Here is a 24,731-nt window from a genome sequence, read left to right on the forward strand (position 1 = left end):
TCTATTAATATTGACAGTATATCCTCACCTCGTGTACTGTGTTTGAATTCTTCATCATCAAAAAGAGAGCAGCAACAGAAATGTAACAGAGAAGGACAGCAGGACTGATTAGATGCATCGAAGTGGTGATTGGAAGGTAAGGTCTCACATGAGTAGATATTAAAAGGACTCAGACTATTAATTTTGGAAGAAGAGTAAGATAGATAGGATGAAGGCCATACAGGTGCCCTTTTCCCCCCCTTCACATTTGTAAGAAGATGGGGACATTTGGATTACTGGACTCTACTCTCCTGACACCAGCACCTTAATCTTAACCAGAGATTGCCAGAGTTAAGGGGAGAAACTTCTAAAGGAAACTTCCTTATAAGAGCTCTTCATCAAGCCCCCAGTTCCTTGTACTATTTCAAAAGCTAGAGACAGATTCTAGGAGACCCAGACATAAGCCCATGTGTCTCTTCTTTTAAAGTTGGAGTCTCTACTACTACTGTAATATACATAATAATGAATATGAGGCTGCAAAGCAGGGGAAATGTTCTGCCCCTATTTGTTGGTTAAAGAATCATAAGAAAAGAATCAGTCCTGAGGCTCCGAGCACTAGGACTATTCAGAAGCCTGAGATAAATCCCTTTCGTATTCTTCAGAGGTTTTTCCTCACTTAGACAACACAATGAGACTGGGAATGCTATGATAGCACCAGCTGGTTTATCTCAGTCTTATTCCACTTCTCCCCTCCAAAACCCTTGCATCAGGCTAGCAACGAGCGTACATACTCAGGGGGACCAGGCAAGCTTGGACAGCATGCGCTGAAGCCCACGCCGCTGGATCTTCACTGCTATTTTTACCTGTGCTAACTAAATTAAAGCTTGTGCAGGTATGCCTACATTGCTGCAATCAAATCTCCAATGGCAGTACACATAGACATATCCATAGAGTCAGCTGGCAAACAAACACTGGGTGACTGCAGAGAAGGAGTCTTAGGCCTGGATCTGAGAGCAGCTGCAGCACATTCACTCCAGTCTTTCAGGCTGACAGGTTTATCCCTTGAGAGGAGAAGCCCTGCCCAGCACATGGGCTACAAGGACAGAGACTCGGTGACCAATAAGACCAGGACGCCTAGGTACAAGATCCCACAGCAGTCAGATATCAGTCACCCACACAAAGGGGAGGAGAGACCATTAATCTGGGGCACAGGCTGGAGAGGCAATTTGGAGAGTGTATCAGTTGAGTTAGAGCTTTCCTGCTGGTTGGGTGTCTGGGGTTTGTTACTTTAGGCTCCCATGGGTCTCCTTTGAAGCAATTTACCAGTGATGGCCCCTTTAATGGTTGTTGTGAGTATGTCCCTACCCACTAGGTAGCTGGCAACAGTGCTAGAGTCAATCTGCCTGTTGAAATCATTACTGGGGGAATTCCTGCCCCCAAAGGCTGGAGAAGGGGTCTCCCCTTTGGCAAATATGGTGGGAATTAGAGACAACCTGGCAAACAGGAGTGCCCCCACCACAAGTACTATCACAAACAGGATTTGGGTTGCTCAGGGCAGAACCCATGGGATGATGGATACAGGTGGGCTGATTTACATAAGTGGCCAGGAGTGGCTCTGCAGTGGCCTGCCTCAGCTTCCCCTCTTGGTTCCTCAATAACAGCTCTTCCTGGGGTCTGATTTTAATAACATAAAGTTCAAAATAAACACAAGCAGTCTTTCATCCAACCTTAACCGGGTCACTGCCCCTCCTCCCTGAGATACTGCCCTTCCTCTGGTCTCCGAGAATCTGGAGAAGAAACAAGTCCTGGCCCACCTTCTTTGCCTTCGCTCCTTTTTTTTCTTCCTGAAGATGATGGCAAGTTTGAAAACCCCAGCCGTAAACCATCCCCTTCCAGCCCCTATAGTTTAGGAAAACTTGTCTCTGATTCTGATTATTCTCCATAGCTGCCTCCAAGCTGCTTTGCATAAAAGGGGGCATGGCTTATTCAGTTTCCTCCAATGGGAGCAGGTGCTAATTTGCATATCAAATAGGATCAGTAAGGATGCATGTCTGTCATTATATCTGAGGAAAGTCTTATTAAGTATAAATCTGGTCATTACTGTGGTATCTCTACTGTTATCTCTAGGGTTAAAAATACTGTTGGTAAGAGCGAAAGAAAGTCTCCATGATATTAATGTACATGTTCTACTTTTGGTACAGTTACTCTGGGAAGCATAGTTTGTGTAATTAGAGGTCTTTTAATGTTTTTAAAGGGTTTTTCCTGTCAGGATTGGGCTGGGGACTCATGTCAGATATCTTCATTTGGCTGGTTTGAGACATGGTTATTGCTGATTTTTCTGCTGTTTAGATGTTTGGTTTAATTTGTATCTGTGAATTATGAAAGGAATGTAATCTGCTCTCTGATTTGCTGTTGCTTGATTACTAAACTTAAATCTGACTAAAGCCTAGGAGTTTTATCTCTAAGGTCTTTCTGATTGTTCTTTGGTGGGGAGTGAGGTGGTAGAGTTAGGAAGAAAAGTACAATGTAAGGTCTGTGCTACTGCCAAAGCCAAAGCAGTAGAGGCAGCATCAAGAAGAGATGTCTGGGGAACCCAAATAATGCTGAGTTTTGACTTGTAAGGAGCTAATTAATTCATTGTGGCAGGTGGGCTGTATGTGGCCAGAAAGGCCATTGCTATCTCACTTTTTTTCTTTTCTTTTTAAAGAAAGTTTCTAGAGCTCATGGATCTAAAGAAACCTTTCAAAATGTGACCCTGGCATAACCGATGCAGACTGCCTGGAACAATAGCTCTGTGAGGGGTGAATTTCCTCAATTGTCTCAATGATGTGTGATTTTCTTTGCCCCCTGCCAACACCAGCCCACCTGGAGAAGAACAGAGCAGGGTAAGTCCGTCTGCACAGGCAGCCACTGGGATGGATTTGTGGCTCCCTGTGATCCTGTTCCTGTCTCTCTGCAGGATGGGGTCTGAGAGACAGGGCCAGCTCCAGGCACCAGCAAAGGAAGCAGGTGCCTGGGGCGGCCAATAGAAAGGGGCAGCAGACCATCTGTTGTTGGAGCAGCATGTCCGGGTCGTCGTCGTCGGCAGTTCGGCGGCGGGTCCTTCACTCCTCTTTGGCGGCACTTCAGCAGCAGCTCAATCAAGTTTTTCTTTTTTTTCCTTTTTCCCTATTTTTTGCCACTTGGGGAGGCAAAAAAGCTGGAGCCGGCCCTGCTAAGAGAGGACCCCTGCAACCATTCCTGCTGCTCCTGAAAGGGTGAGGTGGGGTGGGGCGGGGTCTGTTGCCGCTCCTTGGGACAGAAATTTGCCCCATGGCATTGCTGCCTTTCTGGTGGGGAAAAGGGGGGTGGTTTCCTTCCAGTTCTGTTCTTTGTGTGAGTACAACCAGAGTATGAAGGCTGAGGAATGGGGCTGGACCACTACAGGGCCCAGGATTGCCTTTATCTGGCCAAGTCTGTGTTTGGGGAGGAGTACGTTAAATCTCTAACGCTGTGGATTTGCTCAGTTGCCACCATTGATGCTCAGCCTTCAGTGGAGCCGAGACAGAAAAGACACTATTTGCAATGGGGGAGTTGATGCATTTTTAAAAAACCTTGAGGTGCAAATACCACAGTGGTTCTCAAACTTCATTGCACCACCACCTCCTTCTGACAACAAAAATTACTACATGACCTCAGGGAGAGGGACCAAAGCCTGAGCCCTGCTGCCCCGGGTGGGGGACCAAAGCCAAAGCCTGCCACCCTGGGCAGAGCCAAAGCCCATGTGCTTCAGCCACGCTGCCCAGGGCTGAAACCAAAGCCTGAGCTCTGTCACCCAGGGCTGCAGCCTTTGGGGTTTGGCCCCAGGCAGTGGGGCTCGGGCTTCGGCCCCGTACCCCGGTGAGTCTAATGCCTGCCCTGGCGACCTCATTAAAACGGGGTCGCGACCCATTTTGGGATTTTGACCCACAGTTTGAAAACTGCTGAAATAACAGCTGTGCCTGTTAACTCTAGCATTTGCATTTCTACAGCTACAGCAGTGGCTGCAATCCAGAGAATCACCAGCCTAGGCCAGGCCTGAAATCTTTTGTCTAGTTAAAAGCTCCTATGTCTATTTATTCATGAATGAATGCAAGTATGAAAACCCCCAGTTGTAAATGGTTCCCTTCCATTCCTCATACTTCGGTAAAGTTTGTCTCTGATTTTGGAGGTTCAGGGTTATGTCTCCAAGGCCCCCCACCAAGCACTTGTATTTGGGAGGAGCTGTTTCTTATTCAGGGTCCTCAAATGGGAGCAAGTCCTAATTTGCATACCACAGGGGACCATTAAATATGTCTTTTGACATTATTTTTGGGGAAATACTTGTTAAGAATGAATCACGTCGTTATTTAATTTCCAGTGTTATCCAACAGTTTGAACTACTGTTGAGGGGAGAAAGAGAGGGAAAGCTGGAGTCAAGTCACCCTGAGCTTAGTAGATATCCTCCAGGTTTGGGCAGTCACTCTGGGCAGGGTAATTTGTGTTACCATAGCTCTTTTAGTATTTGTTTAACAGGGTTTTCTGCATTTGTAGAAGACCCTTATTTGGTTAGTTTGAAAGAAAAGAATTGTTGTTCTGGGGAAGGTCTTTGTTTTTAAGGCCTTGTCTACACTACGAGAGTAGTTCGATTTTACTTGCATCGAATTTTTGTAATCGATATTGCAAAGTCGAACGTGTGTGTCCACACTAAGGACAGTAATTCGACTTTGTGCGTCCACACTAACGGTGATAGCGTCGACATTCGAAGCGGTGCACTGTGGTCAGCTATCCCACAGTTCCCGCAGTCCCCTCTGCCCATTGGAATTCTGGGTGTAGCCGGCAATGCCTTCTGGGTAACAAAATGAGTCGAGGGTGCTTTTGGGAAACTGTCGTCATCCGTCCATCACTCCCGCCCTCCCTCCCTGAAAGCGCCGGCGGGAAAACAGTTCGCGCGCTTTTCCAGTCATTGACAGCGCGGACGCCACTGTACTCCGAGCATGGAGCCCGCTGCGACCATCGCTGCAGTTGTGGCCGCTCTCAACGTCTCGCAGCTTATCATAAAGGTTTCCCTGAGGCAGATGCAGAAAAGTCAGGCAAGGAGGCTACGGCACCGCGGTGATGTCCTGAAGTCTGAGAGTAGCACAGACCTGTCAGAAAGCAGGCGACCCAGCGCCGAGGACATCACAGTGGCAATGGGTCATGTTGATGCCGTGGAACGGCGATTCTGGGCACGGGAGACAAGCACTGAGTGGTGGGACCGCATAGTGCTGCAGGTCTGGGATGAATCCCAGTGGCTGCGAAACTTTCGCATGCGGAAGGGAACTTTCCTGGAACTTTGTGAGTTGCTGTCCCCTGCCCTGAAGCGCAGTGACACCCGGTTGCGAGCTGCACTGAGTGTACAGAAGCGAGTGGCCATAGCCCTGTGGAAGCTTGCAACGCCAGACAGCTACCGGTCAGTCGCGAACCAGTTTGGGGTGGGCAAATCTACCGTGGGGGTTGTTGTGATGCAAGTAGCGAAGGCAATCGTTGATGTACTGCTGCCAAAGGTAGTGACCCTGGGAAACGTGGAGGCGATCATAGATGGCTTCGCAGCGATGGGATTCCCAAACTGCGGTGGGGCCATAGATGGAACTCACATCCCTATCCTGGCACCGGACCACCAGGCCACCCAGTACATTAACCGAAAGGGATACTTTTCCATGGTGCTGCAAGCACTGGTGGACCACAGGGGACGTTTTACCAACATCTACGTGGGATGGCCGGGCAAGGTTCATGACGCTCGTGTTTTCAGGAACTCTGGTCTGTTTAGACGGCTGCAACAAGGTATTTACTTCCCGGACCACAAAATAACTGTTGGGGATGTGGAGATGCCTATAGTCATCCTCGGGGACCCAGCCTACCCGCTAATGCCCTGGCTCATGAAGCCCTATACTGGCGCCCTGGACACTGAAAAAGAACTCTTCAACTACCGGCTGAGCAAGTGCAGAATGGTGGTGGAGTGTGCTTTTGGCCGTCTCAAGGGGAGATGGAGAAGCTTACTGACTCGCTGTGATCTCAGCGAAACCAATATCCCCATTGTTATAGCAGCTTGCTGTGTGCTCCACAATCTCTGTGAGAGCAAGGGGGAGACCTTTATGGCGGGGTGGGAGGTTGAGGAAAATAGCCTGGCTGGTGATTACTCACAGCCAGACAGCCGGGCGATTAGAAGAGACCAGCGGGAAGCGCTGTGCATCCGGGAGGCTTTGAAAGCAAAGTTCCTGAGTGAGCAGGGTAACCTGTGATTTTATAGTTTGTGTACTGAGAAGCTAAACCTGCCCCCGTTTCTTTACCCAGGTAATGTTGACTATCCTATCCAGTTACATACCCCCTTCACCCCCCCTCCAACACACGTGTCGAAATAAAAATAGTTCTACTTTGTTAAAGCACACCGTTTTCTTTAATACTGTTTTCGCGGGAATTTTTTAAAACTGGGACGCAGACTGTGGTGCGGGGCGGGTCTAGTGTTGTGATGCGAATGCAGCTTCTAAACTCAAGGATTGACAGGCTCCGCTGCGGTGGGATGCTTGTTTCAACGGAGCCTGTCACCCCTCCTGATCGGGACTGTGTGTATGGGAGGTCTATTTGACTTTGTGGCAGGGGGAGGACGGTTACAGATCCCATGCTGTGTGGCTCTGTGATCCTGTCTAAGGACCGGCGCTTAAGATCTGTAACTGCCCTCCCCCGCCACAAAGTCACAGAGCAACCCCCCCCCCCAACATTACATCAAAACAACCTCCCAGACTAACCGGGGCAACTAGTCACTGCATCACTGCACTGTGTATGTGCCCTGCTGCTGTGCCTGCCCCCGACTATGTACCCTGCCAAAGGAGACTGTCCTGTCCAATTTCCAACCCCCTTTCCCCTCCTCCTCCAAAAGAACATGATTGAAACAGTAGTTAACAGAAACGAATTTTTTATTATCAACTACACATGGCATTGGGAGGTGAAACTTGGACGTGGGCTTGTGTCAGGCGGGAAGGAAAGAACTTTTCAAATTTTGGGAAATGAGAGCCTTCTGCTACTAGAGCTCTCTGCAGGGGTGGAGTGAGAGTTAGCAGGGACTCTGCCGCCTCTCCTTCTTTGCACTTTGGGTGAGGTGGGTATGGGACTTGGTGGCGGGGGAGGGCGGTTAGAGATGGACTGCAGCGGGGCTCTGTCCTCCTGCCTCCGTTCCTGCAGAACATCCACAAGGCGCCGGAGCGTGTCCGTTTGCTCCCTCAGTAGTCCAAGCAGCGTTTGAGTCGCCTGCTGGTCTTCCTGCCGCCACCTCTCCTCCCGATCCATGTTGGCTTGGTGCATTCGGGTCAAGTTCTCCCGCCACTGGGTCTGCTGTGCTGCCTGGGCTTGGGAAGAGGCCATAAGCTCAGAGAACATGTCCTCCCGTGTCCTCTTCTTCCTACGCCTAATCCGCGCTAGCCTCTGGGAGTGTGATTCCAGGCTAGGTTGTGAGACAGTCGCAGACGGGGCTGTGGAAATGGGAAAAAGGGAGTGAATTCCTCTGAAAGATAAATGTAGTTGTGAACAAAGAACATAGTCTTTCTCTGTGAACAAGACCATGCACAGCACCTTTCACATGCGCACTCAGCACAAGGTCGAATTCTCGGCCTTCGCATTCTGTGCCTGGGGTCTTGAACAGCACATTTGAGAAGCGAGGCAGCACAACGGAATTTCTGTTGCAGGCAGACATGGTAAGCCGTACACTTGTGGCAGTTTAAAACTTTTATATTACCACTGGCCTCATTTCACATTTAAATCAATGTCAGTCCCTGCTGCCAGCAATCCGGCAAGCGGGAACTCTGCCCCTGTCCCACCCCCTCGCGGCTGTCCCCGGGAATGATCCCTTTCGGCTGCCCCTCTCCCGCCTCCACCGCGTGGCTGCAAACCAGCGGTGACAGTTCTGTAAAGGAACGGGAAAGCAGTCCCAACACTAACATTCCCCTACCTAATTAAAAGCAGGTCACCATGGCCGACATCACCCTGATGAGGATCTCCGAGAGCGACAAAGAGAGAATGCTCCGGGAAAGCCTCCAAAGACCAGGGCCGTATGCCGCCCTGCTGTGCAGAGCAATGATCCCCGAGTACCTGATAATCTCGTGGCGCGGCAACGTGTCGTACTTCGGAGGACCCAATAAGGCCGCTCTCCCCAAGAACCTCATGCAACGGCTTTCAAGTTACCTCCAGGAGAGCTTCATCGAGATGTCCCAGGAGGATTACTGCTCTATCCCCGCACATATAGACCGCATTTTACTGTAGCTGCAGTAGCAGGGAATACACAGTAGAGCGGCTTGTGCAGGACAATCACTGAAAACCGGACATTGCTAGATTTCTTTTCAAAACTTGCACTGCCCCTTACTAAACCGTTAAGCGCCTAGGGCACACTAATCATGAACAACCCATTCTTTTAATTGTTAATATTCCTGTTTTGTTAAAAATAAATGTTTAGATGTTTACAACACTTACTGGCTGATCCTTCACCAGATTCTGTGTCCGGGGTAATGGCTGGGGACGCTTCGTAGGGGATCTCTGTAAGGGTGATGAAGAGATCCTGGCTGTCGGGGAAATCAGCGTTGTGAGAGCTGCCAACTGCCTCGCCCTCCTCATCTCCTTCCTCATCTTCCCCGTCCCCTAACATGTCTGAGGAACCGGCCGTGGACAGTATCCCATCCTCAGAGTCCACGGTCACTGGTGGGGTAGTGGTGGCGGCAGCACCGAGGATGGAATGCAGTGCCTCGTAGAAACGGGATGTCTGGGGATGGGATCCGGAGCGTCCGTTTGCCTCTTTGGTCTTCTGGTAGCCTTGTCTCAGCTCCTTGATTTTCACGCGGCACTGCGTTGCATCCCGGCTGTATCCTCTCTCTGCCATGTCTTTAGAGATCTTCTCGTAGATCTTTGCATTCCTTCTTTTGGATCGCAGCTCGGAAAGCACGGACTCATCGCCCCACACAGCGATGAGATCCAAGACTTCACGATCAGTCCATGCTGGGGCTCTCTTTCTATTCCCAGACTGCATGGCCATCACTGCTGGAGAGCTCTGCATCGTTGCCAGTGCTGCTGTGCTCGCCACGATGTCCAGACAGGAAATGAGATTCAAACTGGCCAGACAGGAAAAGGAATTCAAATTCAAATTTTCCCGGGGCTTTTCCTGTGTGGCTGGTCAGAGCATCCGAGCTCGCACTGCTGTCCAGAGCGTCAACAGAGTGGTGCACTGTGGGATAGCTCCCGGAGCTATTAGCGTCGATTTCCATCCACACCTAGCCTAATTCGACATGGCCATGTCGAATTTAGCGCTACTCCCCTCGTCGGGGAGGAGTACAGAAGTCGAATTAAAGAGACCTCTATGTCGAACTAAATAGCATCGCAGTGTGGACGGGTGCAGGGTTAATTCGATTTAACGGCGCTAACTTCGACATAAACGCCTAGTGTAGACCAGGCCTTAGTGTTGTTGTTTTTTTTTTTAACTTGTTCTCTGACTTGAAAGAGCAGCATGGTGTGATCTGATCTATGAGTTAGTGGTGGTTAATCTAAGTCTTAGAGGTTTTTTAGTTCAGGCTTTTGGCTGTAGGGAAGGAGCAGATATGGAACAACTTAGAGGAATAGGAGCAGTCTTAACCTCTGAAAAGGTGTGTTGGACAGGTGCACTATATGTGAGGAGAGAGGTCCTTAGAATCTCACCTTTCTGTTTTTTTGTAAAGTAAGCTTTTAGTATTTGTGATTTTGAAGACAGCTTTGGAGACATGACCCTGGTGTAGCTGATGTAATGATACTCTGCAGACTGCCTGAAACAATAGCTCTGCGAGGGGTAAACTTCCTTAATTGTCTTAGGCCTGGTCTACACTACGACTTTAATTCGGATTTATCAGCTTTAATTCGAATTAACCCTGTAACCGTCCACACAACGACGCCATTTAATTCGATGTAAAGGGCCCTTTAAATCGATTTCTGTACTCCACCCCAACGAGCGGAGTAGCGCCAAAATCGATTTTAGCAATTCGAATTAGGGTTAGTGTGGCCGCAATTCGATGGTATTGGCCTCCGGGAGCTATCCCACAGTGCATCATTGTGACCGCTCTGGACAGCAATCCGAACTCGGATGCACTGGCCAGGTAGACAGGAAAAGCCCCGCGAACATTTGAACTTCATTTCCTGTTTGCCCAGCGTGGAGAGCACAGGTGACCACAGATACCTCATCAGCACAGGTAACCATGCAGGCTGATAATCGAAAAAGAGCACCAGCATGGACCGTGAGGGAGGTACTGGATCTGATCGCTGTATGGGGAGAGGATTCAGTGCTTGCAGAACTTCGTTCAAAAAGACGAAATGCAAAAACTTTTGAAAAAATTTCCAAGGGCATGATGGAGAGAGGCCACAATAGGGACTCTGAGCAGTGCCGCGTGAAGGTCAAGGAGCTCAGACAAGCCTATCAAAAAACAAAGGAGGCAAACGGTCGCTCCGGGTCAGAGCCGCGGACATGCCGCTACTACGCCGAGCTGCATGCAATTCTAGGGGGGGCTGCCACCACTACCCCACCTTTGTTCGTGGATTCTGGGTCGGGGATACTCTCGACGCCTGAGGATTCTGCCGATGGGGTAGAGGAGGAGGAGGAGGAGGAGGAGGATGAGCTTGCAGAGAGCACACAGCACTCCATTCTCCCCAACAGCCAGGATCTTTTTATCACCCTGACTGAAGTACCCTCCCAAGCCTCCCAAGCCAGTACCCAAGACTCTGACCCCATGGAAGGGACCTCAGGTGAGTTTACCTTTTAAAATATAAAACTTGTTTTAAAAGCAAACGGTTTTTAATGATTACTTTGTCTGACTTTGCATTCGCGGTCAGTTCAGCTACTGGAAAAGTCTGTAGCTACTGGAAAAGTCTGTTAACGTGTATGGGGATGGAGCGGAAATCCTCCAGGGACATCTCCATGAAGCTCTCCTGGAGGTACTCTGAAAGCCTTGCCAGAAGGTTTCTGGGCAGTGCATCCTTATTCCCTCCTCCATGGTAGGACACTTGACCACGCCATGCTTGCAGCAAGTAATCTGGTATCATTGCCTGACAAAGCCTGGCAGCGTATGGTCCCGGTGTTTGCTGGCATTCAAGCAACATCCGTTCTTTATCTTGTTGTGTAATCCTCAGGAGAGTGATATCACTCCTGGTAACCTGGTTGAAATACGGGAACTTAATTAAGGGGACAGAGGTGGCCGTTCCTACTGGGCTGTTTGCCTGTGGCGGAAAATAAATCCTTCCCTGCAGTTAGCCAAGCGCAGATGGGAAATTGGCCCTGAGTTTTTCGCGTTTGGCTAGCAGGGATCTTCCCTGTTACCAGCCACGTGGTGGGGGGAGGGTACCGTGATCATCCCAGAGAATTCATGGCGAGGGGGGGGGGGGTCGGCGGAGGGGGGGGGTAGTTTGGTGCCTGCAGGGATCTTCCCTGATACCAGCCACGCGGTGGGGGGAGGGTACCGTGATCATCCCAGAGAATTCATGGCGAGGGGGGGGGGGTTAGTTTGTTTTCTGGTGCTGCTGAATGTTAACAGAAAAACCGCAGCACTCTACTTGCCTGAAGGGGCCCAGACAAGCCCCACCACACTGCCCCCCCCCCCCCAACTGGCTGAGATTGGCCAGGCTTCTGCAGCACTCTACAAGCTATGCTTGGTATGTGGGAAAGGAGGGTGCAGAAGCTGTAAAACAATGGCTTACCATGGCCGCATGCAAGCCGAATTCTGTTGCCCAGACCTGTGATCTCTAGCAGCAAAGCCACAGGCACTCAGCATTAAGAGGCAAAATGCGACCTTGCACAGAAATCACATGTGCTATGTAATGTGAACAGTGTTGGTCACCGTGAAAGAGTATAAGCATTGTTCTGCAAAATGTAGCTTTTAAAACAATTCTCTCTTTTTTCCCCTCCCTACAGCAGCTGCAAATTCCTCAAGCCTCCCTCCTCCATCCCGAAGGTTATCACAGATAAGGCGTCGTAAGAAGAAGACGCGGGAGGACATGTTTTCTGAAATTATGCAATCCAGCAGGAGTGACAGAGCTCATCTGAATGAGTGGAAGGAAACAGTTTCAAAGTATAGGAAAGAAGTCAGTGATCGTGAGGAGAGGAGGGACCAACGTGAGGAGAGGAGGGACCAACGTGAGGAGAGGAGAGACGATCGAGATGAGAGATGGCGGCAGGAAGACCAGAGGATGAAGGATGCAACGCTGGGGCTGCTCCGGCGTCTGGTGGAGGTTCAGGAACGGCTGCTGGAAAACAGACTGCCGCTTCAGCCCCTGTTCCACCCTCCCCCCTCCCCATGTTCCGTATCCTCCTCACCCAGACGTGTAAGAACGCGGGGGGGGAGGCTCCGTACACCTTCCCATTCCACCCCAGTAGACAGCCCAAGCAAAAGGCTGTCATTTTTTTAACCTTTTCTTTGTGGCTTTTTCCTTCCCAGCAATCCTCCTCCCAAATCCCACCCGGGTTCCCGCCCTCTTTTTCTAATCTATTAATAAAGAATAAATGATTTTTAAATGATAGTGACTTTATTTGGTTTGAAAGAAAGCTGGGGGAAGGGGCAGGGTGGGTTCCTTACAGAAAATCAGTCAGTAAAGGGGGAGGGTTTTCATGAAGGAGAAACAAACAGATATTTCACACGGTAGCCTGGCCAGCCATGAAACTGGTTTTCAAAGCTTCTCTGATGCACAGCGCTTCATGGTGTGATCTTCTAATCGCCCTGGTGTCTGGCTGCGCGTAATCAGCAGCCAGGCGATTTGCCTCAGCCTCCCACCCCGCCATAAAGGTCTCCCCCTTACTTTCACAGAGATTGTGGAGCACACAGCAAGCAGAAATAACAATGGGGAGATTTCTTTGGCTGAGGTCAGAGCGAGTCAATAATGAACGCCAGCGACCTTTTAAACGGCCAAATGCACATTCTACCACCATTCTGCACTTGCTTAGCCTGTAGTTAAACAGCTCCTGACTCCTGTCCAGGCTGCCTGTGTATGGCTTCATAAGCCATGGCATTAAGGGGTAGGCTGGGTCCCCAAGAATAACTATGGGCATTTCAACATCCCCAACGGTTATTTTCTGGTCCGGAAAGTAAGTCCCTTGCTGCAGCCCTTTAAACAGAGTAGTGTTCCTGAAGACGCGAGCGTCATGAACCCTTCCCGCCCAGCCCGCGTTGATGTTGGTGAAACGTCCCTTGTGATCCACAAGTGCTTGCAGCACCATTGAAAAGTACCCCTTGCGGTTTATGTACTCGGTGGCTTGGTGCTCCGGTGCCAAGATAGGGATATGGGTTCCGTCTATCGCCCCACCACAGTTAGGGAATCCCATTGCAGCAAAACCATCCACTATAGCCTGCACATTTCCCAGAGTCACTAACTTTCGTAGCAGCACCTGAGTGATTGCTTTGGCTACTTGCATCACAGCAGCCCCCACAGTAGATTTGCCCACTCCAAATTGATTCCCGACTGACCGGTAGCTGTCTGGCGTTGCAAGCTTCCACAGGGCTATCGCCACGCGCTTCTCAACTGTGAGGGCTGCTCTCATCTTGGTATTATGGCGTTTCAGGGCAGGGGACAGCAAGTCACAAAGTTCCATGAAAGTGCCCTTACGCATGCGAAAGTTCCGCAGCCACTGGGAATCGTCCCAGACCTGCAACACTATGCGGTCCCACCAGTCTGTGCTTGTTTCCCTTGCCCAGAATCGGCGTTCCATGGATAGAATCTGCCCCATTAACAACATGATCTCCAAAGCACCGGGGCCTGTGGTTTCACTGAATTCTGTGTCCGTGTCCGTGTCCATGTCCTCATCATGCTTGTCGCTGCGCTGCCGCCGCCGCTGCCTCCTCTCCTCGTTTTTCTGGTCCTGGCTGAGCATAAACTCCACGAGAACGCGCGAGGTGTTTGCAATATTCATGAGTGCTGTCTTGACCTCAGCGGGCTCCATGCTTGCCGTGGTATGGAGTCTGCAGTGTTCACCCACCCAGGAAAAAAGGCGCGAAAATGGTTGTCTGCCGTCCGTTGCTTTCATGCAGGGAGGGAGGGAGGGAGGAAGTGAGGCTGTACCCAGAACCACCTGCGACGATGTTTTTTGTCCCATCAGGCACTGGGATCTTAACCCACAATCCCAATGGGCGCGGGAGACTGCGGGAACTATGGGATAGCTATGGAATTGCTACCCACAGTGCAACGGTGCAGAAATCGATGCTAGCCCCGGTACTTGGACGCACACCACCGAATTACTGTGCTAGTGTGGCCGCACTCATTTCGACTTTATACAACCTGTTTCTCAAATCCGAATTATCTAAATTCGGATTAATCCCGTAGTGTAGACATACCCTTAATTGCATGTGAATTTCTTTGCTCTGAAGGCATTATCAACATGAGCTGGGCCAAGGACTCTGTGTGAGGCAGGAGGAGAGAGGAGCAGGCCAAGTGCTTCCACACAAGCAGTTACTGGGATGGATGTTTGGGAAGTGCTGTGATGCGGTTCTGCCTCTTTGTGAGGTGGGGTCAGAAACGACCCCGGCTGCTACTCCTGCTGAGTATTGCCAACCCCAGATCATGAGTCAGGCGCACCAAAAATCATGAGATGGGCTTTAAAATCATGATTATGTAAAAATATTGGATTTGGAGTTCTGATTATTTGCCTTCTGCTGTTTGAGCCTTTAGGGTGCTGCTACTGAAAAGACTGCAGGTATATATGTGTGTCTGCTGCCATGCTTTGGTGAGAAAGTGGTCCCATGTCACCACCTCTCCGGGTAGAGGAGAGGACCTTCTTCCAATATTATTCCAAGTGGGCCAGAGCGTAAGAGCCAGAGGATGGGGAAAGGCCAAAGTGGGCCCCAGATTGCCTTAATCGGGTCATGGCTGTGGGTGGGTGTACGGGGAGCAGCAGCAGATTAATTCACTCTGAGATAGAGTCAGGAACGAAAGCACTTGGTGATGGAGTGGGGGATTCCAGCTCCTCCTCTTTAGTTTGGATCCCTATAATGTGTTCATGGCAGTTCCTCTCACTGGGCTGAGGTCACTAGCACCATCACCAGCCATTAGAAGGCCTTCTCTAGACTGGGTATTTGCTTTTTGAAACCTCAAGGTGAGCTTTCCCAATTAGGGCTGTCAATTAAGCGCAGTTAACTCAAGCATTAACTTAAAAAATATTAACTCAATTTAAAAAAAATAATCGTGATTAAGCAGAATTTTAATTGCACTGTTACACAACAATAGAATACCAATTGAAATGTATTATAAAAAATTTTGGATGTTTTTCTTATTTTCAAATATATTGATTTAAATTACAACACAGAATACAAAGTGCACAGTGCTCACTTTATATTATTTTTTATTACAAATATTTGCGCTGTAAAAAAGACAATCTCTTTCTCGTGAAATGTAGAATTTTTTTTGTTACATAACTGCACTCAGAAAGAAAACAATGTAAAACTTTTGAACCTACCAGTCCACTCAGTCCTATTTCTTGTTCAGCCAGTCATTAAGACAAACAAGTTTGTTTACATTTACAGGAGATAACGCTGCCCACTTCTTATTTACAATGTCACCTGAAAGTGAGAACAGGCACTCACATGGCACTTCTGTAGCTGTCATTGCAAGTTATTTATGTGCCACATGTGCTAAACATTTGTATGTCCCTTCATGCTTTGGCCACCATTCCAGAGGACATACTGATGTAATCAAAAATAATAATATAAAGTGAGCACTGTACACTTTGTATTCTGTGTTGTAATTAAAATCAATATATTTGAAAATGTCAAAAATATACAAAAATATTGAAGTAAACAGTATTCTCTTCTTGTTTAAAAGACTGGTTAAAACTGCGATTAATAGTGCCTATCAACACTAGTGCTTGCACTGTTACAACAATGGCTGTAAAGCAGTGGATCTCTGATTCTGATTATTCTCCATAACTACCACCCAGCCCCCTTTGCATAAAAGGGGGCATGGCTTATTCCGTTTCCTCCAATGGGAGCAGGTGCTAATTTGCATATCAAATAGGACCATAAGGATGAATGTTTGCCATTATATCTGAATAAAGTCTTTTTAAGTATAAATCAGGTCATTGCTATAGTATCTCTACTGTTATCTCTAGGGTTGAAAATACTGTTGGTAAGAGCGAAAGAAAAGTCTCCCTGATATTAGCACATATCTTCTAGTTTTGGTGCAATTACTCTGGGCAGCATTGTTTGTTTAATTACAGCTTCTTTAATGTTTTTAAAGGGATTTTTTTGTTGGATTTGGGCTGGGGACTTAGTGTTAGATATCTTCATTTGGCTAGTTTGAAAAATGGTTATTGCTGATTTTTCTGTTTCTGCTGTTTAGATGTTTGGTTTAATTTGTGAATTATGAAAGGAATGTAATCTGCTCAGTGATTTGCTGTTTGTTGGTTACCAAAGTTGAGTCTGACTAAAGGCTAGGAGTTTTCCCTCTAGGGTCTTTCAGATTGTTGTTTGGTGGGGAGTGAGGTGGTAAAGTTAAGAAGAAAATTTCAACGTAAGATCTGTGCTAGGGCAAAAGCCAAAGAAGTAGAAGCAGTATCAACCTCTGACGAGGTGTCTGGAGGCACCCAAATAATGCTGAGTTTTGACTTGTAAGGAGCTAATTAATTCATTGTGGCAGGTGGGCTGTATGTGGCCAGAAAGGCCATTGCTATCTCACTTTTTTCTTTTCTTTTTAAAGGAAGTTTCTAGAGCGTGTGGACCATTGCTCAGTTGCCACCATTGGTGTTCAGCTTCTTGGCTCCTCGGAGCTAAGATCAAGTGTAAGTAGTCTCTCCGCCTATCAAAGGCTGTGATCAAGTGTCTTGATGTTTTTGATCATTTGGCCCCGAGATTAAAACCTTGTCTGTGTGTCCTGGACCGTGAAGTACACACATTATCTTTTAAGTTATATTTGTTCAACAGGGTATTCTACTTTTGTAGAAAACCCTTATTTGGTTAGTTTGAAAGAAAAACGTTTGATGGTGTCTGTTTTCTAGTGTTGTGAATGTGTCTTTTTAAGTTGTCTCTGACTCAAAAAATCAGCATGATCTGATTTACTAGTTAGTGATGGTTAACCCAAGTCTCAGAGGTTTTAAGTTCAGGCTTTTGGCTGTGGGAAGGGAGCAGAGCAAAAAAGAAGCTTAAGATGTATAATAGGGAAGAAACTAGAGGAATAGGAGCAGTCTCAACCTCTGAAAAGGTGTGTCGAACTGGTGGGCTGTATGTGGGGAGAGAGGTCCTTGGAATCTCACCTTTCAGTTTTTTGTAAAATAAGATTTTACAACTTGTGATTTTGAAGACAGCTTTGGAGACATGATCCTGGTGTAACTGATGTAAGGATAAAACAACAAGGAGTCCTTGTGGTATCTTAGAGACTAACAAATTTATTTGGGCATAAGCTTACAGGTGGGCTCTATGTGGTCAGAAAGGCCATTGCTATCTCACCTTTTTCTTTTCTTCTCAAATATGTTTCTAGATTCCTGGATCTAAAGAAACCCTTGAAAATGTGACCCTGGTGTAACTGATGCTGATGAGTCTGCAGACTGCCTGAAACAATAGCTCTGTGTGGGGTGAATTTCCTCAATTGTCTCAATGGTGTGTGAATTTCTTTGCCCCCAGCCAACACCAGCCCACCTGGAGAAAAGCAGAGCAAGGTAAGTCCTTCCGTACAGGCAGCCACGGGGATGGATTTGTGATTAAGTACCGGGGCTCCTGTGATACTGCTTCTATCTCTCTGCAGGATGGAGTCTGAGAGGACCCCTGCAACCATTCCTACTGGTCCTGAAAGGATGAAGTGGGGTGTGGTGGGGTCTGTTGCTGCTCCTTGGGACAGAAATTTGTCCCACCCCACTTCTGCCTTTCTGGGGAAAAGGGGGGTGGTTTCCTTCCAGTTCTGTTCTTTGTGAGAAGAAGTGTGAAGGCCAAGTAATGGGGCTGGGCCATTACAGGGCCCAGGGTTGCCTTTATCTCGCCAAGTCTGTGTTTGGAGAGGAGTACATTAAAATCTCTAAAGCTGTGGATTTGCTCAGTTGCCACCATTGATGCTCAGCCTTCAGTGGAGCTGAGACAGGAAAAGACACTATTTGCAGGGGGGGAGTTTATGCCTTTTTGAAATCTTGAAGTGTAAATAGCAGCGGTGCTTGTTAACACTAGCAGTTGCACTTCTACAGTTACAGCAGTGGCTGTAATCCAGAGAATCACCAGGCCTGAAGTCTTTTGTCCAATTAAAAGCTACTTTGTCTATCTACTCATGAATGAATGCATGTGTCAGGGGGTCCTCCCCACTCTGAACTCTGGGGTACAGATGTGAGGACCTGCATGAAAGACCCCTAAGCTTATTTCTACCAGCTTAGGTTAAAAACTTCCCCAAGGCACAAATTCTTCCTTGTCCTTGGATGGGTACTGCTGCCACCACCAAGTGAGTTAGACAAAGATTCAGGAAAAGGACCATTTGGAGTTCCCATTTCCCTAAAATATTCCCCCAAGCCTCTTCACTCCCCTTCCTGGGAAGGCTTAAGAATAATATACCAACCAAATAGGTTAACAAGGTGAGCACAGACCAGACCCTGGGGTTTTTAGGACACTAAAAACCCATCAGATTCTTAAAAAAACAGAACTTTATTATAAAGAAAAAAGTAAAAGAAGCACCTCTGTAAAGTCAGGATGGAAAGTAATTTTACAGGTTAATAAGATTCAAAACACAGAGGGTTCCACTCTAGGCAAAACTTTAAAGTTACAAAAAAACAGGAATAAACCTCTCTCTTAGCATAGGGAAAATTCATAAGCTAAAACAAAAGATAATCTAACGTATTTCCTTCCTATTACTTACAATTTGTAACTTAGATGCTTAGTTCAGGTATGGCTTTGGGAGGTGTATTTTCCCTGCCCTGATTCCTTGCTGACCCGGAGAGAACACAAAGAGAGACAAAACAAAAACCTTCCCCTACAGATTTGAACGTATCTTTTCCCCATTGGTCCTTCTGGTCAGGTGCCAACTAGGTTAATTGAATTGATTAACAGGTAAGGGGATTCTGTACCTCTGGCCAAGAGGGATTTTATATTACTGCATACATAAAGGTTGTTACCCTTCCCTTTATATTTATGATAACATAAATGACCCCAGTTGCAAATGGTTCCCTTCCAGTCCTCATACTTTGATAAAGTTTGTCTCTGATTTTGGAGGTTAAGTGCCATGTCGCCAAAGCCTCCCACCAAGCACCTGTGTTTGGGAGGAGCTGTGGTTTATTCAGTGTCCTCCAATGGGAGCAAGTGCTAATTTGCATACCGCAGGTGACCATTAAATACACCTTTTGACATTATTTTGGGGAAAATACTTGTTAAGAATTAATCATATCGTTATTTAATTTCCAGTGTTATCCATCAGTTTGAATTACTGTTGGGGGAAGAGACAGAGGGAGAGCTGGAGTCGAGTCACCCTGAGCTTAGTAGATATCATGCAGGGTTGGGCAGTCACACTGGGCAGTGTAATTTGTGTAGCTACAGCTCTTTTAGTATTTGTTTAACAGGGTTTTCTGCCTTTGTAGAAGACCCTTATTTGGTTACTTTGAAAGGAAAGAATTGTTGTTCTGGGGTGTCTTTGTTTTCTTGTGTTGTGGCTCTGTCTTTTTAAATTAGTCTTTGTTGGGGAGGTATATGGGGAGAAGGTCCTTGGTATCTCACTGTTCATTCTTTTCTAAGGTAAGTTTCTAGTACTTATAGCTGTAAAGAAATCTTGGGAGACATGTGTAACGATGCGGTTCTGGTGGGACCCAACTGAGAGTGCCAATTCAGGACAAATTGCTTAAAACAGGGCAGTTACAGCCCTAGGCTGGGGTTTTTCCACCTCTAAGGCTAACCAAACCAGCCAGTCAAAGAGGACTTTGGTTTCCCCCCACTGGCTAACCACAAGTCACACAAGCAATTCCCTTAGACACTCCAGTTTCCCAGTATCACCACCAGTGCCACTTGTTATGGGAACAAATGGTTATGAAAATCAATACCCCATTAAAAGGAAAAAGGTTCTCCTGATCCTAAAGGATCAAGCCCCAGACCCAGGTCAATATACAAATCAGATCTTACCCACAAATCACGCTGTTGCCAATCCTTTAGAATCTAAAATCTAAAGGTTTATTCATAAGAGGAAAAAGATATAGATGAGAGCTAGAATGGGTTAAATGGAATCAATTACATACAGTAATGGCAAAGTTCTTGGTTCAGGCTTGTAGCAGTGATGAAATAAACTGCAGGTTCAAAATCAAATCTCTGGAATACATCCCCAGCTGGGATTGGTCATCAGTCCTTTGTTCAGAGCTTCAGTTTGTAGCAAAGTTCCTCCAGAGGTATGAAGGAGAATTGAAGACAAGATGGAGACAAGGCATCCGCCTTTTATAGTCTTTTCCAGGTGTAAGAACACCTCTTTGTTCTTACTGTGGAAAATTACAGCAAAATGGAGTCTGGAGTCACATGGGCCAGTCCCTGCATACTTTGCTGAGTTGCAAGGTGTATTTGCCTTCTCTCAATGGGTCAATTGTCTAGCTGATGGTCCTTAATGGGCCATCCAGCAGGCTAGGCAGAGCTAACATCAACTTGTCTGGGATGTTTTCCAGAAGCACAGCATAAGTTTGAAATACAGACAGTATAGAGCCAATATTCATAACTTCAACTACAAAACTGATACACACATATAGACAGCATAATTATAACCAGCAGCCCATAACCTTGTCTTAGACACCTCATTTGACCCCCTTTATACTAGATTTGGTGCCACTACAGGACTTTGGTTGCAACCATGTTCTATATGGTCCCAGATTATATCAATAACGTCACAACATGACCCTGGTGTAACTAATGGACAGTGCTTCTATATCGTGATGCCAACTTTTCCCAACCTAGTGCTAAAAATTTCCCAAATCTGGTGAAAAATTCCCAGATAAAATTTTTTACAGTGCTTCTATATCCTGGGAAATTTCCCCAAATCTGGGAATTTGTGAGTAAAATGTTTCAACTTGGGAAATTGGGACTTTTCATTCAAACATTTTACTCACAAATTCCCAGATTTGGGGAAATTTCCCAGGATATAGAAACACCGCTAATGGAATGATGACTCGGCAGGCTGCCTGAAACAATAACTCTGTGAGGGGCTAATTTCCCCAGTTGTCTTAATGGAATGTGAATTTCTTTGCCCTCAGGGCATTGCCCCCAGCAACGTAGTCAAGGACTCTGTGTCAGGCAGGAGGAGAACAGTGGAGCCAGCTAAGTGCTTCCACACAAGCAATCACTGGGATGGATTTTTGGTAAGTACTAGGGGTCCTTGTGATGCTGCTCCTGCCTTTCTGTGGGGTGGGGTCAGACACAGCCTCTACAGCTAGAGGCTGAGCAATGGCTGTAATGCAATGAATCACCAGTCTAGGCCAAGCCTAAAAACATTCATGCACATTAAAACAAACAAACAAAAAAATCTGCCTCAAGATGATCACAGGTTTGAAGACCCAGCTGCACACCATTCCCTACCAACCCATATAGTTTGGGAAAGTTTGTCTCTGATTCTGATTATTTTCCATGGCTACCATCCAGCTGCTTTGCCTAAAAGGGCGTGTGGCTTATTCCATGTCCTCCAATGGGAGCAGGTGCTAATTTGCATACCCAATAAAATGAGTAAGGATGCATTTTTGCGGAAATCCTTTTTCAGTGTGAATCCCGTCATTGCTATTTCCTCTTTACTGTTATGCCAAGGGTTGAAAATACTGTTAGTGAGTGAGGAGAGATGAGTCATTTTAATAGTAGTATATCTCATCTAGATTAGGGCATTTACTCTGAGAATCATAGTTTGTGTAACTGAAGCTCTTTTTTGTTGCTGTTGTTCAGTAGTGTTTCTTATTTTTGACAGAAACTCTTATTAGGCTAGTTGGAAAGAAATTAATTGATTTCTCTGTCTTCTGCTGTGTAAATATGTTTACTTTTATAATTTAATATAATGGCTCAGCTATTCAAATTTTTTTTTTTTTTTTTTTTTTACAATCTCAGCTGGATATGCCCATGCTGATGTAGCCTAGTCTCACTCCACTTGTCAAATGGAGTAATCCCAAATTAAACTCCTTATAACCTTGTTTTGTTTCTATTGTGATGTGTCCAACCATCTGATCATTTCAACATCTTCATTACCATGGTGGACAGCATACTGATTTCCTTTCTTGTGGCTGGCCAAGTCTCTTTTCCATTGATTAAGATAGGTTGAATTACAGTTTTATATGCTATGCCTTTTAATAATATTGGCATCTTTTTGTCATGGAGAAGTGCGGTCAACTCCCACCATTTGTACCAAGCTTTAGTATGATGCCAGGCATCATTCAGGATGGCACCGTCATTAGCAACCATTGATCTTGGGTATTTAAATTTTCACTCTTCTGACCTCTCTGACTGTGCTATCCTTGTGCTATCCTCCACCCTCAGTTATCCTACGTTTGTCTTACCAACATCCACTATAAACCCAGCCCGCTCAAAACTATGTTGCCTCTGTTCAGAATTGGTTGGCAGGGTCTCTCAATCTTCGCCTGATAACATAGGGAAATATGCAAACAGCTCCCTTTGTATATTCTCATTTATCCCATCCATGACAAAAAAGGCTCAACACTGACTTCTGATGAGGGCCAATGTGTACTGGAAATTCTTTACTGTAGCCCCATTTAATTTTGACTACAATATTCACTCTATCATACATTTCCTGGAAAGATAGACATATCTTTCCGGCACACCTCTTTGCCACAAACTCCACTAACCTAATTCTCTTGGTACATGATCATGACCTTTACCAGATCCACAAAAAACATACCCAGTTGCAGTATCTTTTTTCTCTGAACTAGTGCTGTCGATTAATCGCAGTTAACTCACGTGATCAATTAAAAAAAATCGCTATTAAAAACATTAATTGCAATTATTCACAGTTTTAATTGCACTGTTAAACAATAGAATACCAATTGAAATTTATTAAATATTTTGGATGTTTTTCTACATTTTCAAATATATTGATTTCTATTACAACACAGAAGTGTACACTGCTCACTTTATATTATTTTTATCACAAATATTTGCACTGTAAAAATGATAAACAGTATTTTTCAATTCACCTCATAGAACTACTGTAGTGCAATCTTTGTCATGAAAATGCAACTTACAAATATTGATCTTTTTTTTTTGGTTACATAACTGCACTCAAAAACAAAACAATGCAAAACTTTAGAGCAGGGGTTGGCAACCTGCGGCACGCATGCCAAAGGCGGCACGCAAGCCGATTTTTACTGGCACGCTGCTGCCAGCCGGGGTTCCAGCTGCCAGCCCTGTTCAGCCCGCTGCCTGCCTGGGTGAACGGAACCCTAGGCCGTCAGCAGGCTGAGCGGGGCCGGTGGCCAGGACCCCGGCTGGCAGGAGCCGGCAGACGGAACCCCAGACCGGCAGCGTGTGAGCTGCTGTCGGTCTGGGGTTCTGTCCGCCACCCCGCTCAGCCTGCTGACAGTCTAGGGTTCTGGCCGCTGGCCCCTTGCCAGCCAGGGTCCTGGCCATCAGCCCCGCTCAGCCTGCTGACGGCCTGGGATACCAGCTGCGGCCTCGCTCACCTCATTGCTGGTCTGGGGTTCCAGCTGCCTGGCCCCCTCCCAGCTGGGGTCCAGGCCTCTGGCCCTGCTTAGCCCACTGTCGGCCTGGGGTACCGGCAGCCAGCCCAGGGCTCTACTCCTGGCTTGGGCCCAGCGCTCCGCAGCTGCCCCCAGCTTCTAAAAAAATCTCTCATGTCTCGCACCCCCAGAAAGGGCATCTCGCACCCCCAGGGGGGGTGTGCACCCCAGGTTAAGAACCACTGCACTAAATTGATAAGATCTGCATTTTAATTTAATTTTAAATGAAACTTCTTAAACATTTTAAAAACCTTGTTTACTTTACATACAACAATAGTTTAGTTATATATTATAGACTTATAGAGAGAGACCTAAAAACGTTAAAATGTACTACCGGCACGCGAAACCTTAAATTAGAGTGACTAAATGAAGACTCGGCACAGCACTTCTGAAAGGTGGCCAACCCCTGCTTTAAAGCCTACAAGTCCACTCAGTCCTACTTCTTGTTCAGCCAATCACGAGGACAAACAAGTTTGTTTACATTTACGGGAGCTAATGCTGCCCGCTTCTTATTTACAATGTCACCAGAAAGTGAGAACAGGCCTTTACATGGGACTTTTATAGTCCGTGTGCTGCTACTCCTGCCTCTCTGCAGGGTCTATTCCCACTGCTCTTTAAAGATGGGGAGGGGAGGCTGCTGCCGTTCTTTGCGGGAGAAAGTGGTCCTATGCCGCTGCTCCTGTCTCTGCCGGTGAGGAAGAGGGCCCCCTTGCAGTGCTATTCCAAGTGGAAGGGCAGGGAATAAGGTAAGGCCATAATGGGACCCCTGGTTGCCTTAATCCAGCCATGTGAGTGTGTGTGTGTGTGGTGGAGGAGGCAGTACATTAATTCATTGGCAGCTAGAATTAAGAATGACAGCATTTATTGATGGGGGTTTCCAGGTTCTCTTCTTTGGGTTGGGTTCCAGTAATATGACAGAGGACCTGCCATGAACTCACTAATGGGTTGAGAACACCTGTGCCACTGGCAATCACTCTACGATTTTGTCTAGACTGGGGAGTTGCAGACTTGCAGCCATTGGTGTAAACAAGGAACGCCAGTATTTGCACATCTGGACGCTGCTGCTTCTTGAAAC

At 46.9% G+C, this 24,731-nt stretch overlaps 1 protein-coding gene and 2 non-coding genes across 3 annotated transcripts; 2 read left to right on the top strand and 1 right to left on the bottom strand.

Annotated features, from left to right (window-relative positions):
• Window positions 1–4,478: 4,478 nt before the first annotated feature.
• On the top strand, window positions 4,479–4,539 carry LOC112059267 (U7 small nuclear RNA). Its single transcript, XR_002888529.2, has one exon. It is a non-coding gene; the product is annotated as a U7 small nuclear RNA (small nuclear RNA).
• A 2,372-nt stretch (window positions 4,540–6,911) lies between these two features.
• On the bottom strand, window positions 6,912–9,461 carry LOC135976148 (uncharacterized). Its single transcript, XM_065570677.1, has 2 exons — window positions 8,476–9,461; window positions 6,912–7,481 (listed from the first exon to the last, which is right to left on the bottom strand). The coding sequence occupies exons 1-2, from the start codon at window positions 9,050–9,052 to the stop codon at window positions 7,006–7,008; spliced, it is 1,053 nt and encodes a 350-aa protein (XP_065426749.1). The 5' UTR covers window positions 9,053–9,461; the 3' UTR covers window positions 6,912–7,005.
• Window positions 9,462–19,482: 10,021 nt separating this feature from the next.
• On the top strand, window positions 19,483–19,543 carry LOC112061789 (U7 small nuclear RNA). Its single transcript, XR_002890378.1, has one exon. It is a non-coding gene; the product is annotated as a U7 small nuclear RNA (small nuclear RNA).
• The last annotated feature ends 5,188 nt before the right edge of the window (window positions 19,544–24,731 follow it).

This window comes from Chrysemys picta, chromosome 1 (genome assembly GCF_011386835.1).
Source record: "Chrysemys picta bellii isolate R12L10 chromosome 1, ASM1138683v2, whole genome shotgun sequence".
In the NCBI taxonomy this organism is placed as follows: domain Eukaryota; kingdom Metazoa; phylum Chordata; order Testudines; family Emydidae; genus Chrysemys; species Chrysemys picta.

Bases quoted from the DNA above. Each gene is read 5' to 3' on its own strand.
- LOC135976148 (XM_065570677.1), bottom strand. From the start codon at position 9,052: ATGCAGAGCTCTCCAGCAGTGATGGCCATGCAGTCTGGGAATAGAAAG. The intron at 7,482-8,475 runs GTAAGTGTTGTA...CCATTTCCACAG, and splicing joins ATCTGGTGAAGGATCAGCCA to CCCCGTCTGCGACTGTCTCA.